Raw genomic sequence first — 14,648 nt, 5'->3', positions numbered from 1 at the left:
GCCGTCAATGCGGGGGGTGCTGCTTGTAAGACAGGGGGACGCTGCGGGGGACACAGAGTTGGCAGTAACAGAGCCGGGCAGGAAAAGCTGACAGCGCTGGGAAAAAAAACTCCATACAATGAATGGGCAGCCTGTGCTTGGCTGAGTGCTCTCTCAGCCAGTCAGCAATTGGCTGAGAGAGCGCTCAGCCAATCACAGGCTGCCCATTCATTGTACAGGCTTTTTTTCCAGCACTGACAGCTCCCGCCTCCCCCTGCCCGGCTCGGTCACTGTCCCCCACAGCGTCCCCTGCACGCTGCCTTAGCAGCGCCCCCCACCAGCAGCCCTGTTCTGCAGCCCCCCCCCCCTGCCTCCCCGGGTTTACATGTGATAAATCGAGTGCCAAACTTATCAAGCTCCCCCGGGGAGCTGCCGGGGAAGCTCAGGGGGAAGTCGGGGGCGACTTGTCCTCAGGACAAGTCGCCCTAGTGTATGGGGGCCTTTAGACTTGGGTGGGTTGTGTTCAAACTGAAATCTAAATTGCAGTGTAAAAAGTAAGCAGACAGTATTTATCCTGCACAGAAACAAAATAACTCACCCAAATCTAACTCTCTGCACAAGTTACATCTGCCCCACCTGCAATGCACATGATTTTGCCTAATTTTACTTTCGTGAACCATGCTGAATCAGGCCCATAATCCATCATTCAATAAAAATAACGATTTGATAGTTTTAAGACACATGCTGCGATTCATCTTCCATTGAATATATATCTGGTTTAACCAGACTCCAACTAGTTGGAGACTCTTGACAAGAGTACACGTCAATCTGTCCTTAAGAATCAATATGTTCTAGTGTTTTATTGATTTTGTAACGATTAAGCAATAGTGGCTTAATAGGTGCTTATGTATATTGATGAGAACAGATCAGTACTTAAGAATAAATATTTATTAGTGTTGTATTGATGTTGTAATGGTTAAGCACTAGCAGCTTAATAAGAAGACAAATTCTAAAAGGTCCAAGGGGTTTCTGTACAACTCCATGAATTAAATGCTGCATTGAGGACCTTCTTCTGGTTTTATCGCACGGGCGCTTTCGTTCACACGGGGCTGATGTTTCATGTTTGCCCATGCTCATTTCTGTGCATATGCTGGGTGCTTGTGGCCACGGCAAACAAACTGTTCGCTGGGTACGCGCACCCATCCTTGCGAGCGGAGGGCGGGGGGGCTTTCCATTAGCATATGGGAACAACCAGCATTTCTTGGGCGTTCTCTTGCTAATGGGCAGACGATGCGGGTGTGGGGGGCTGCCAGCTGACATCACCGGATGTCAGCTGCCAGCCCTGTTCACTCAAAATGTGCACGCAGATCGAAGGTTGCTCTGAGCAAACATATATACGTGCACATTCCACATCCTTCGATGATCAGCGACCACTGAATGATGTGGGTGTTCCACCGCAGGCTGCGAATGGATGTTTATGTAAAACGTTCATTCCCATGCCGTGCATACATACATGCCTAGCGAATGTTGGGCCAGTGTACCACCATTCGCAAGGCGGGTTCTGGTTGTTATCCGCCCACCCCAAGCAGGCATTGCCACAGCTGCGTCCTCAGGAGAACGCCCATAAAATGCTGAGCTTACCCCTGTTGCCGTCTTCGGACCCCCCCTTCCTATAGCAAACGGCTCGATGAGTGTGGAACTTGCCAAAGATGTTCGCTCCCAGGGTTTACGTATGCGCAAACCCTGAACATCGGGGACGAATTCAGACCCAAATGATCGGGCCTGAATCGGCCCCACAGTTCCAGACAACACAGAAATAACAAGGTCTATACAGTCTTTTACAATGCGTGCTAATTATCCTGAATTAGCAGACATTCTTGTTTTTCGACCAGGGGACCAGACCTCCAGGCGTGGCCCTTTTGTTGCACCAGACAACGTCAACATTTTTTGGGGAAAAATATGCAAGAATTCCTCAAGTCAATCAATTCAGATTCGCAATACCAGATTCCTCAACCCCTCCATTGTACACCAGTATCATTGACACATTATCAGCTCTGCAAAGTCAATTCATTCACCAGGAAAAGGGGACTAATATATATAATAAAGACTAGATCACTTTTTTTTTATTGACATCATTAATAAAAATACATTTTACATATCAAATATGTGTAATTCAACCAATCAAATGGTGATAAGTTTGTTCCCACATGACTGTAAATGTATCACATGATCATGGTTGTAACACAATGTACAATATACAATTATAGTATATGTTTGTTTTTTGAATGAAAAGATGATTATATCAGTGAAGTACAAGGCTGTGGCATAGTAGCATAACTCCGGTTGATGGGCAGCTGCTGAATAAAATCTTGATCACATAAGTGTCAGGTGAATGGGATCCTAACTTACAGTGTGTGTCTACTACAGAGCTGTACAGTACAAGTGACTGCCATTTTTCTGGAGACAAAAAAATGCACGGACACCTTTATACACAGCAGAGAAACTGTGGCTTCAGATTTGGACACACTTGATGGTACAAGTAGTAGATATATCAGGACAGAGTCCCCTTACAAGTGTACACCCATGACGGCTGCTTTTTCAATTTAATATATGAAAATGTACCATCAACATTCTTAAGCCTTTATGCGTGCACTGACCAAATACACAGGGGCTCATTTACTATCATGTTACTAAGAACAATCATATGCTTTAACCCAAACATGTCAAGTTCAAGCCCTTCCTGGGGCCACATTAGTCATCAGTGCCAACGTAATGCCATATTTCTGACTGGGGTTCCTTTAACTTCACCACAAATACAGATGCTAAGGGAGTTCTATTGAAGATGGGATGTTGCTATAGTCAACCAATCAGATTCTATCTATTATCTTCTAGAAGGCGCTAAATAAATAAGTAGATTCTGATAGGTTGTTATGGGAAACATTCCATTTAAAATAGAACTCCCATCTTATTAAATTAACTCCTAAAGGTTTGCACGCATCTAACAGACCAATTTACACAGCGCAGTAGATGCAAACAAATGTACTTTTTAAGGGGGCTACAACTTCAAGCAATCAGAACATCTCCACAGCAAGCACGGCACCTCCAACATCAAAAGGGACACATTGCAAGTAGTAAAAGCACCAATTAGAGTGTGTGCAGCTTCAGTGGGGATTGTCTGTGTGTTACTGTCAATGCCCAGTGCAATGGCAGCGCAACTTCATGCTGCACACCGTTGCCACGGCCGGGCATCAGACTGACTGTTCTCCTGTGTCAGCTCAGCCAGCAGGCAGCTTCAGCCTAATGTCAGTGTGCCGAGTGGGTGCCGGCGCCCGCCACAGACCCCGCTGGCGCTTGCTCCCCAAGCCGCCGCGGGGTCTGCCTCACAGTAGCTAAGCCACTGATTAGATATATGTGTAAGAGCTGGGCATAAAGGTAAGATAAAACCACTGCATGCTAGGATGTGTGTCACAGTGCTCCCTGCTTACTAATCCTTATGACTAGCATCTAATGCAGGTCACAGGGAACATGTTCACAAAGTGCCTGGGCAGCACCCTTGGAAGTGCGGGCAGCTCACCCTAACTCCCAGGGCTCTGGATGTCTGTTAGGATGATGTGCCCATGGACGCCCAAGGAAAGCACAAACTACCTTGTGCTGATCATGGGGCTTGGAAGTGCTACGGGTGCAGAGTCAGCACACAGCTGTATAAACAACATTCACTATATTACCAGAGCTGCACCCAGCTCTCCCGATACGGTGCTCAGACGAACCATGATAAAGTGCTCAGGCAGACACACTGGGAAAAGTGCTGGTCCAGAAGCAATGGGAGGTGGCATAATGGTAAAACTGGTAACACTACAGAATTTGCTGTATGTCTGACCAGGCTGCTGTAATCTAGACTGAAGAACCTAGTATAATTCAGGCTTTAGAATCATTAATCCCAGTGCATAAACCCATCTTACATAACACAAGCAGAAGTGTAATCAGCGGGCTAGAGCAGGTGCCAGAAATTGTGCACACTTACCACTGTCAGTTTATGGTGGTGCAATCCACGTGGACAGGAAAGACATGCAAGTGCCACAACCAGTGCTCCTGTCAATGGGCTCCTTCCATCATGTCTGGTTTAGTGCATGTTGTGAACAGGTACTAGTGAAAGTGCACATCTCAACTAGCTGAATGATCACCTGTTCTACCTGTCTTTCAGCCACGCTCAGCAGTGAGAATAGAGGGATAGCTAAGCAGGGTACATGGCTCTCCCTGACTGATCTACCTACGGCTTATCACACATTGTAGGTGTGAACAAAATAAATTGTGAGCGATGTTCTCCCTGATGTCCACATATCAGTCATATACTGGTGACACAGGAAAGATAGCCCAGCTTGGATCATTATGCTGTATGTAGTCTGACAAAGTGATTGGGGTCAATCCTATTAACCCGAACGATGTGGATGATTTGCGAGTTGCGAATCATCACAACACCGGGTGCACTTTATAGCAGGCTGAATTCGCTGAAAAGTGCTCGCATCTCCATAGGGGTGCAAGCTTTTTTCAGCTAATTCGGTCCTGCGAAGGGTGTTAGTTAGGCTAAATTCAGGGGCTGTTTTCAGCGTTAAAACAGCACCCGAACGGCAACTCGCACCCTTTGGGGTTAATGGGATCGACCCCACTGTATGATAAAGGATAAACTGGTCAAATCACTTGCAGCAATGATCATTATGCAGGCAGATACAGTATTTATACAAATCAGTAATAACACAGGTGTAATTATAGATGTCCGTTACAGTGAGTGCCCTTTCCTTAGGTATACCGTTCTAAAACTCTCCTTCATCCCACAGTTATTAAAGTGCAAGAAAGCCAACATTAAAGATCCAAATCTATTCAAAGAAAGTATAGTACCAGATTATATAATATGTCTGGAACAACCTAAATAGTTCAGGTCTGTTGAGCACGTTGCCTGCCTCACCCCGTTACTGACAATTAGTTTCTTAAACGGTACAATACGGGACAGAACTTGTCTCTTTTAGAAATCTAGGACAGTAGAGGAAGTTAAATAACAGACTTACAGTTTACTAGCCAACAAAATCATCAGTTGTAGACTCTCTTAAACTGACATAGCCAGCAATGTTACTGCATTTTTACATTTTATTAACTGACACAAAGTTTTGTTATTTGACCTGTTTGCCCTATATCTGTAACCTTTCAGACATTGAGCAAGAGCTGCATTATGTGTACATTGCTGCTTATGATAGGTGATGAAATATTACATTAAATCTTAGTTTAGCAGTATAATTCAGGTAACAGATTTCGCACACTTAGTGCATCTGGCCAGTTTTTGGTGTCCTTTAAATGACATCATTAGTTGCAACTGTGCAGAGTATAATCCGTAGTAGATCATGTTCACCAGTTCACCATTGCTTACTGCATACAGGTCTCTGAAATGTTTTCTAATTCTGTGTCAAGAACAGGTTTGGATAAAAGCGCAAACCTTCAACCGAGTCATCTCTGCATAGGTGCCCCATGTTTTCTGCTAGTAGTAGCCTGCCAAAGAGAACGACACTGTTAGTAGGACGCACAAGAGGAAGGCAGGAGAACAATCAATAGACCATATGGAAATACCTCTCTTTGGCCAGCAGGACAGACATTCCGACAATCTTTGCGAACTCTTCCGAAGTCAGCGAGCCCTTTTCGGATACCTGGTAAAAACAATGCATCTCTTAATCTTTAATGACGGGCAGTGTTTGTGTAATGTTTGGTTAGTAATACTTCTACACGGTAAACTAATGGAAAGAGAAAATCCAGACCAGTGATCTAATATTGCCGTACCGTTTCTAACGCGGAAGCGACCATTTCCTCTTCATTGTGAGACTGGTGTTCAATCACCATGACGCCGCTATCGAATATACGAAGCCTGTAAAATATTAAGCTAAATGAGATCCAAGAAGTTGTTTAACCCATTTACTGGTTTCTCCATTTAAAATGTCAATATCATCAAAGCCAAGACCAGGGGTGAAATGTAATAGGGTGAGAGACTCAGAAAGTGAGAGATGTGGTGAGAAATCTCCAGGGTTTTTTTAAAGCAGCAATCATTTACCAAACCAGTTTGCTTTTGCAGTGTAAATGATTGCCGCTTTAAAAAAACCCTGGAGATTTCTTACCAAATCTCTCACTTTCTGAGTCTCTCACCCCAGGTGTGTTTTGCATTTGACATTTTTGCAGTTTCAAAATTTTGGGACCCACCCCAACAGAGATTTATCAGCAAACGACCGACACCACTTTGTAAAATCAATGTTTTATTTAAGGTGGTTTCACAGCACATTCCTTGGGTCTAATTAATGTCTATCTGATGATAACGACATGGGATGTTTGCTAAATACTTTGCTTTCTCTGTAATTACACAGTCAGTAAAGGATATTGTATTGGATCTTAAGTATTATTTTATTTGGCAAGATTTCAGCTTTGAATTCCTTTTGGAATATAAGGTACCCAAGGTGTGGTATGACTTGTCAATGATCATTTCAACATTTACCATGTGCACACGGGTTTGATCAATTGTTAAGTCTGTGATGGTCTTGTGGCCTCCTGGCTGTATTGTTACCATTTCTTCTGAGCCAGGCCTCCGAGAGACCACCTTTTTTGCATTTCCCCACTACCCCTAACCTCACCCCAGTGCCATATTACTAACCTCCCCCACCCACAGCCTAAAGGTGGCCATACACATGCAGATTTATCTTCAGATCTGTCTGGTTGGAACAAAAACATGGTTATGGATGAGAGCAAATGACAGTTGACCATTTGCTTGAAAATGCTGGAAAACTGACAAACTGTCACTCATCCATAACCATGTTTTTGTTCCAACCAGCCAGATCTGAAGATAAATCTTACTAGTGTATGGGCACCTAAACCCTAACCTCATCCCAACAGTGCCTCACCCTAACAGTCAGCATCCCCAGATTGTTGATATCATAAAAGTCGACATGGAAGTTGTCGACCATATGCCCATTATGAGGATGTCGACATGGTGCTGACGATTGTTTGACAGTGTCAACATTGTTATGTCAACTAATGATGACATGGATACAGCCAAGCATGTGATCAGATAACAGGACACATAGCATGTGGCCTATGTGACCTTTATTGATGGAGTCATTTCACATGTCCGCTCAGGTGGCCAAGTTCCAGACTATTACAGCCTTCAGACACAACTGCAATCACATTGTTTCTTATTGTTTGGTACAGGTCAAGTGCTCCTAAGAGGGAAACCAGACAGGAAGTGTAACTCAGGCCATTGATCTACAATACAAGCAGGAGTCTGACCAACATGTATCTCTGAGCAGGGAAGTCTGAGGCAGAGAAACTGCAAGTACTGGAAAGACAATGGAATTCGCAGCAGGTTTCTTACCGCAGTGGTAGCTTCAGGGATTCCAACATTTTGCAGGCGTTTACCAAATCCTCTGGAGAAAGTAACTGTAAGATACGAGAGGTGTTACTACACTCTTGGCTTCCTAGTGCATAAAACCGCTGAAATCTGATTGTACGGATTTGGGTAAACTACAATAGGTGAGAGCAGGATCTTATTTGTTAAATGAGTTTTAGGATAACAATGCTTCTTTCAACAGCGAATTCAGCTTACCTCCATTCCCCTGGCCCGGTTTACTAAACAGTATACTTCTGTAAGAGACATTATACCTCCTCGTTCCTGGGAAAAAGAACCAAGAAACAGATTATGAAAGAAACTTTATAGCTTAAACTCCAAACGAATCGGTAGTTAATGATGTTAAGTCACAGGTTCTCAAAGTCGGTCCTCAGGACCCCACACAGTGCATGTTTTCCAGGTCTCCCCACAGAATCAAGTGAAATAATTTGCTCCACCTGTGGCTCTTTTAAAATGTGTCAGTCAGTAATGAATGTACCTGTCGGGTGACCAGGAAAACGTGCACTGTGTGGTGTTCTGAGGAGCGAGTTTGAGAACCACTGTGTTAAGTTAATATTTCCAAAACCGCTGGCAGTAACCATATGCGGCACATTTCCCGGCAGTACAGCACATTATAGTGATATAATAAGGAAGATTAGAAACAAACACAAAGCAAGGATACTCTCCCCTCACCTCTAATGGGGTCTGTAACATGGTGGCTAGCTGCTTGGCCAGCTGCATGTGATAGTGTGTTCCCGATCCGTGTGTTTCCCGGGTGACAGGATTGGCGATTCCCATGCTCAGCAGGTAGGATTTAAACTTGATAGTCTACAAAGATCAAATGGAAATGTCATGTAGGATTCAGAATACTGTAAATGCATAGACAATAGTATATACTGTACTGTACGGCTTTCTTTTAGTTTTGATTGGCGTCTAATGACCGGGAGTACGGTAGTAGAATGAGAATGCTTACAGTCTATGCCCGGTCACATCCATGTGGGGAGGTCACTCAGAGAGGCAACAATGGGACAATAGCCTAGGTACAGATCTGAGAGCTCATACAAGTTTGCCAGTGAGCAAGTGGCAGTCCGATTGGAGAATGCCTCTAGGCAGAGGTTCCAAAATACGGCACTCAAAGCACCCCAATGCTCTAGGTTTTAAGTATATGCATGCTTGGTCAGAGGTTGCTTAATTAATACCTCAGTTAATTTGATTTAATCATCTGTGCTGAGCCATGGATATCATTAAAATCTGAACCATTGGAGTGTCTTGAGGACCATGGGTAACCTCTGGTCTAATGAAGCCAATAGCCTCAGTGCCTATTACAGCACAACTTTCCAAACACACAATCCTTCCTGAGAAGCAGGGTGCTATGGGGCTGCCCTCAGCTTCTCTGACTGAAGACGTACCAAGTTACAGGACAACAAGGTTGGAGGAGATATACACAGGTCTTAGAAGAATCCTGATGCCGTTTGGGAACATTAAGAAGCTTTTCCAGGAAAACAATGACTAAAAGCGACAATTATTTGAATTGAACACAAAAGGAAAATGAATGTTCTTTTTGGAAATGATTATTAAGCTTTAAAGGGAAATTTAATTTAGTTTTATAAAGGCACCCACTACTTTTAAAGCGACCAATAATCCCATTTGGGTGCCCAAACTGGACACTTTCCACACACTACACCACTTTGGGAGACAACAAGCAGGAATGTCGACACCGGTACCACTTGCACGCGAATGGCAGAACAATTAAATAGCTGCCAATGGGTGTGCTCTAATAGGAGGTGCCAAAACAACAACTGAAATCATCCCCAGCTACCTCTTTCACATGGCAATGCCGATTCGGACTCGGGATCGTCCCACCTGGCTCCGGCGCTTTCACAATAAACCCGGATCACCCACCACCCTTCTTATAACCAAGGTTGATTTGCCGGGTTGCTTGGCGCGGGTTATAAGATTTGGTGCATTCACACTGCACCTCAGCCCGGGTTGACATGTCAGCAACCCGGGTCCGTGGTGCAGTGTGAAAGGGGTATAATTGTGTAGACAACATGAGTCCACGTGAGCGAACTTCAATTGAATATTGAAGTACAAAAATCCTTTACTTTGTTCCTGAAATTAAAATTTCAGAACAAAATTGAAAAGACAATTTGCCTCTGACGAAAAATGAGACTTTCAGTGCATACGCAACATTTGTAGGATAATTAAGACATCAAACGCTATGCACGCTGAAAAATCAGATTATAAATTCAACCATCTACAATTTTATAGGATACGTGTACATGGATTCTTGACAAAATCAGTAAAAAAAATTGTATTGCATAACCATTGGTTTAAGCATAAGGTACAGATCTACATATTCATACCAATAGAGCCGAACTGTATAATAGTATTAAGGGAGGGGTGAAACAGCTGCTGAAAACTATGTAGCACATAATGTATCCGTTTACAGAAAATACATTAACAAGACAATTAAACAACCATGGGCTTAGCTTCAGGTAAAAGAAAGTGAATTTAGGCTTTTACCTCAGTGACTTAAAAATAAATTCAAAGTGATCTCAGCAGAGTGTAATAATATGTACAGTCTATACATGATATACAGTACGGATAGAAGAGGCGCAGGTGTTGTTATCCCAGACAGCATTTGTTTTTCCTGGAGACGGCACCCATAATGCAATTGTGATGTTATTTTTCCCAATTTACCTTGGCAGCCTGCTCTCACACACACACACACGTTCATACCTCATCTTCTGTGATGCCTCCTTGTTTGTCTTTGATTTTGTTAGCGATCGATTTGGACAGTTCCACCATTTCCTTGGCCTGTAAAAATAGTGTCTGTCACTCGTCTGCTGAGAGGAAATGGCTGCACTGAACACAGACTCACATTAATGTCTCATCGTACCTTTTCCATGAGCTTGCTGAGATCCTCAAAGGCCTAGAAAACGTAATGAGGAAGCAACAGGTTGTTAGTGTAAGGACCGGTTTTGGGCAATATTGTACTGTACCTGCACCAGGCAGATGTCTATATGTAATTTCCATATTTACTGTAATGGTATTAATCTAGGCAGATTGGAGCTCAGTGGTTATTACTTTATATAGGCCAGTCTTTGATAAATCCCCCATTATACCCCATACACACAGTGTGATTCAGGGTCACTTTCGACTCGATTTTGACTATACAGTCAAACTAAATTTTAATGTTTTTTAGCCGTAATCGATGCTGATGCGCCCTCCCGTTCAGACTACAGTATATTGAATAGAAAAATAGACTGTACAGGCAACACTATACCTTACAGATCTGTACTATGTTGTCAAAATTGCATGGATACACTGTGCTGTGCAATTCGATACCAATCCAATCGGTATTGAATAGGAAAGACATTACACAGTATGTGTGGGGCTTGTGTCTCACACAAACACCCTGTATCATGTGTTCCATATCTCCTTACAGAACAAGAGAAATAATTAGATCCACCTGTACGATTAAGTCAGGAGTCCACCTGTGCACCTGCTGGGTACCTGGTGTACATCCCTTTGAGAGTCATAATGCACAGCAAATACAGAAATGTTAAAAAATTATATGATGAGCCCAAATGTAATAGGAGGTGTAAGATTAAAATGTGCTGCTTAGGGGCCAGATTCTGGTTCACTTGCAAAAGCAAATTCTCGCTTTAATGGACAAAACCATGTGCACTGACAATAGGGGGCAGATGTAACATGTGCAGAGAGAGGTAGATTTCGGTGGGGTTTGGACTTCAAACAGATATCTATATTGCAGTGTAAAAAATAAAACCGCCAGTATTTATCCAGCACAGAATCAAAATAACTCACCCAAATCTAACTCTCTCCGCACGTTACTTTAGCCCCACCTGCAGTGCACATAGTTTTGTCCATTAGAGAGAGAGGTACTTATGTATTATCTGGGCTGCCGATTTTTTGATTGTATGCCTTAACTTAAGGCATACAATCAGATGCGATGCGATGCGATATCGCATTGCATCGCATACGACCATATCGCATGCGATGCGATGACCCGATTTTTCCATAGGATTCAATGTTAAAATGGACTGAGTCCATTTTAACATGGAATTCAATGGGAAAAAGGGGTCCTTTTCGTACCCCTACTATCCGAGTGGGCATGGAGTTGGATATAAACCTGTGGCGAGCGTAGCGAGCCACCGAGCCCGAAGCGTGGCGAGCCCCGCGAGGGGACGGTATTCTGTGTCCGCTCGCCACGCTTCGGGCTCGCCACAGGTTTATATCCAACTCCATGCCCACTTGGATAGTAGGGGTATGAAAAGGACCCCTTTTTCCCATTGAATTCCATGTTAAAATGGACTCAGTCCATTTTAACATTGAATCCTATGGAAAAAATCGGGTCCATTGCATCGCATGCGATATGGTCAGATGCGATATGGTCGGATGCGATGGACCCGATTTCAAAATTGGCAGCCCAGTTAGTACATAAGTACCGAGAGAGAATTTGCTTTTGTGAGTGAACCAGAATCAGGCCCTAGATTTGTACTGAGTACGGGTTATGTAGCATCTATGGTGTGTCGCCCCCTAGCTGTGTTCATCATACTCACATTACTGCATAAAATGTTGATATCCACTGAATGTGCCATTACCGCTCTGTGACTGCAGCACAAGGAGACGCATGCGTACTTGTGATTAAATACACCAAGGGGCTTATTACATAAAACAATACAATAGACCATGTGCTATAATCCACAATAACTAGACCCAATCTTTTAATAGTTTTCTTACAGTACACTAAACCAGCCATGTCCAAACTGTGGCCCTCCAGCTGTTGTGGAACTACACATCCCAGCATGCCTTGCCACAGTTTTAGCATTTCCTAATAGCAAAACTGTGGCAAGGCATTATGGGACTTGTAGTTTCACAACAGCTGGAGGGCCATAGTTTGGACATGCCTGCACTAAACCAATAGCAGCTCATTTCTGATTGGCTGCTAAAATATACAGCACATCACTAGTCTATATATGTCAATATAATAACTAAATTATTCCCTAAGATTTTATTGCAAAAGGGATTTGTTAACAGATCAGTGGCTTCCTAAGCCTAATTAATAACATGTTACAACTCATCGCTCACAGAGAGAGAGGAGTGAGGACAAAAGGGAATAGACCCACACCTAACAGGAACTTCCTCACATAAACACTGTACTGCAGCCCTGCAGCCTTATCGCTGCCAGCAGCCCATGCAGGAAGCTGCCGGAGCCCTGTACATCTAGCCATTAATTACAGCTTCGAGAACTTAGATCAACTGCATCAGGACGTCCCCCTATTTATCCATATAACAAAGTCCTCTGAGGTTTTTATATCAATCAATCCGTTAAAAAGAAACACTGGGCTTTGATTTAGGATACGGAAACCAGCAGAAAAACATGTTGAATATGAACTGCACTCAGAATAAGCAGATTATTCTGAAACATTTTCTCAGGTGCCTGTAAGAAGGGAAATACTGGTGGAAAAAGAAGCAATACAGGTGATACTAGTAGCTTCTTTATCATTCACCACTCTGGCACTGAAGCTTACAATCTACAAATGACTTGCAGTCTTCTAGGTAACAGCAGAGTAAGGACTTACATAGTAACATAGTAATTAAGGCTAAAAAAAGACATTAGTCCATCGAGTTCAACCTATCTAACGTGTAACTACTGACTTGACTAAGTCATATCTATAGGATTCCCTTAGTGGCCAGAAATGCATCCAGTTTTGATTTAAATTCATTAACCGTAGTTTCTGTAATCACCCCCCACCGACAATGAGTTCCAGAATGTTACTGCTCTTAATTCAGTATGGAATTTCTTTTCCTCGAGCCTCAGTACTTAAGCTGGCTATATATCAGGAAGACCTGCATACGATTGCCTTATCTCCCTCAACCAAACTCTCATTCTCTCTCTTAAATGTTATTATTCCTCCATCTGCTCTGTTAATAAACAAAGTCAGATTAAGTAATCCTCAATCCATTAGACAGTTTGGGTCTGGGACGGATATTAGACAGCACTTACATCGACAGCCATTACATCGACACCATTAGTTCGACAGCTCAATAGGTCGACATGGTTTTAGGTCGACATACCATTAGGTCGACATGTCATTAGGTCGACAGCTCATTAGGTTGACATGTTTTTAGGTCGACACTACCATTAGGTCGACAGTGTCTATGTCGACAGTCAAAAGGTCGACATGGGTTTTTTCACTGTTTTTTTGGCCGAAATGTCGACACAGTCGACATGGACACAGTTTGAAGTGTACCGCTTCGCTCGCTATGCTTCGGGCACGGTGCCTCGCTGCGCTCGGCACACTATTTTATTCTCCCACCACACCCTAGTGGATAGTAGGGCATGAAATACCGCCTGTCGGCACATATCTGCTCAAAAAACAGTGAAAAAAATTATGTCGACCTTTTGACTGTCGACATAGACCCTGTCGACCTAATGGTAGTGTCGACCTAAAAACATGTCGACCTAATGAGCTGTCAACCTAATGAGCTGTCGACCTAATGAGCTGTCGACCTAATGAGCTGTCGACCTAATGAGCTGTCGACCTATTGAATTGTCGACCTATTGAGCTGTCGACCTATTGAGCTGTCGAACTAATGGTGTCGATGTAATGGCTGTCGATGTAAGTGCTGTCTAACAATAGTCCGGATACCGACAGTTTAAAGGGGCACACACATGGCTAATTTCCCCCCATTTCTAAGCGATCGGACTAGATTTAAGGGCGGAAACATGCCGTTTTCTGGGTGTATTGGTGGGTCTCTGACATCGCTGCTGACCACCTCCAGCCTGTTTCAGTGGCAGATTAGTGGAAGCCTCAGACTTACTTAGAATTTGCACAGATCCATTTGAGAATGAGTGCACAGTCTTTCCTGCTAAAATAACAGTGTTTTGCCTATCAGCATAGGCATAACACTGCTCCGCACGGATCGCTCGGCACACATTGCGGGTGAGCAGTGATGTGTGTTGAGCGATCTGTGCTTACGGGGGGTATTGAATCCCCCGCCGCTATTTCCGACAGGGGAAACAGCGACGGGTGCCTATTCAATGCTGTCATAACCGACAGCATGGAACAGGCAACTCGGCAGAACGGACCCAACTTTATAACCAGTTGGGCCCATTCAGGTGAGAACGGTCATGGATTGTCGAGCTCCCGGCCATATCTCGACGATCCAAGGCCGTATCTCACACCCATGCCCCCTTTTTCGGCTTTGGACTGCCGAGATGCAGTCGAGC

The 14,648-nt window shown here is 43.6% G+C and overlaps 1 protein-coding gene across 2 annotated transcripts in view; it reads right to left on the bottom strand.

The window, feature by feature from the left end:
• Window positions 1–2,073: 2,073 nt before the first annotated feature.
• Window positions 2,074–14,648, bottom strand: part of VPS36 (vacuolar protein sorting 36 homolog) — a 29,264-nt gene continuing 16,689 nt past the window's right edge. For both annotated transcript variants that reach the window (XM_083169720.1, XM_083169719.1), the window contains exons 7-14: window positions 10,290–10,322; window positions 10,130–10,207; window positions 8,081–8,215; window positions 7,607–7,672; window positions 7,376–7,440; window positions 5,800–5,884; window positions 5,593–5,669; window positions 2,074–5,514 (exon numbers count right to left, since the gene is read on the bottom strand). In XM_083169720.1, the coding sequence (XP_083025846.1) occupies window positions 5,421–5,514; window positions 5,593–5,669; window positions 5,800–5,884; window positions 7,376–7,440; window positions 7,607–7,672; window positions 8,081–8,215; window positions 10,130–10,207; window positions 10,290–10,322 (633 nt within the window). In that variant the 3' untranslated portion in view covers window positions 2,074–5,420. The remainder of the gene's footprint in view (window positions 5,515–5,592; window positions 5,670–5,799; window positions 5,885–7,375; window positions 7,441–7,606; window positions 7,673–8,080; window positions 8,216–10,129; window positions 10,208–10,289; window positions 10,323–14,648) is intronic.

This window comes from Crinia signifera, chromosome 2, assembly GCF_055691185.1.
Source record: "Crinia signifera chromosome 2, ASM5569118v1, whole genome shotgun sequence".
In the NCBI taxonomy this organism is placed as follows: Eukaryota; Metazoa; Chordata; class Amphibia; order Anura; family Myobatrachidae; genus Crinia; species Crinia signifera.
This window is presented reverse-complemented; position numbering and strand designations above follow the sequence as displayed.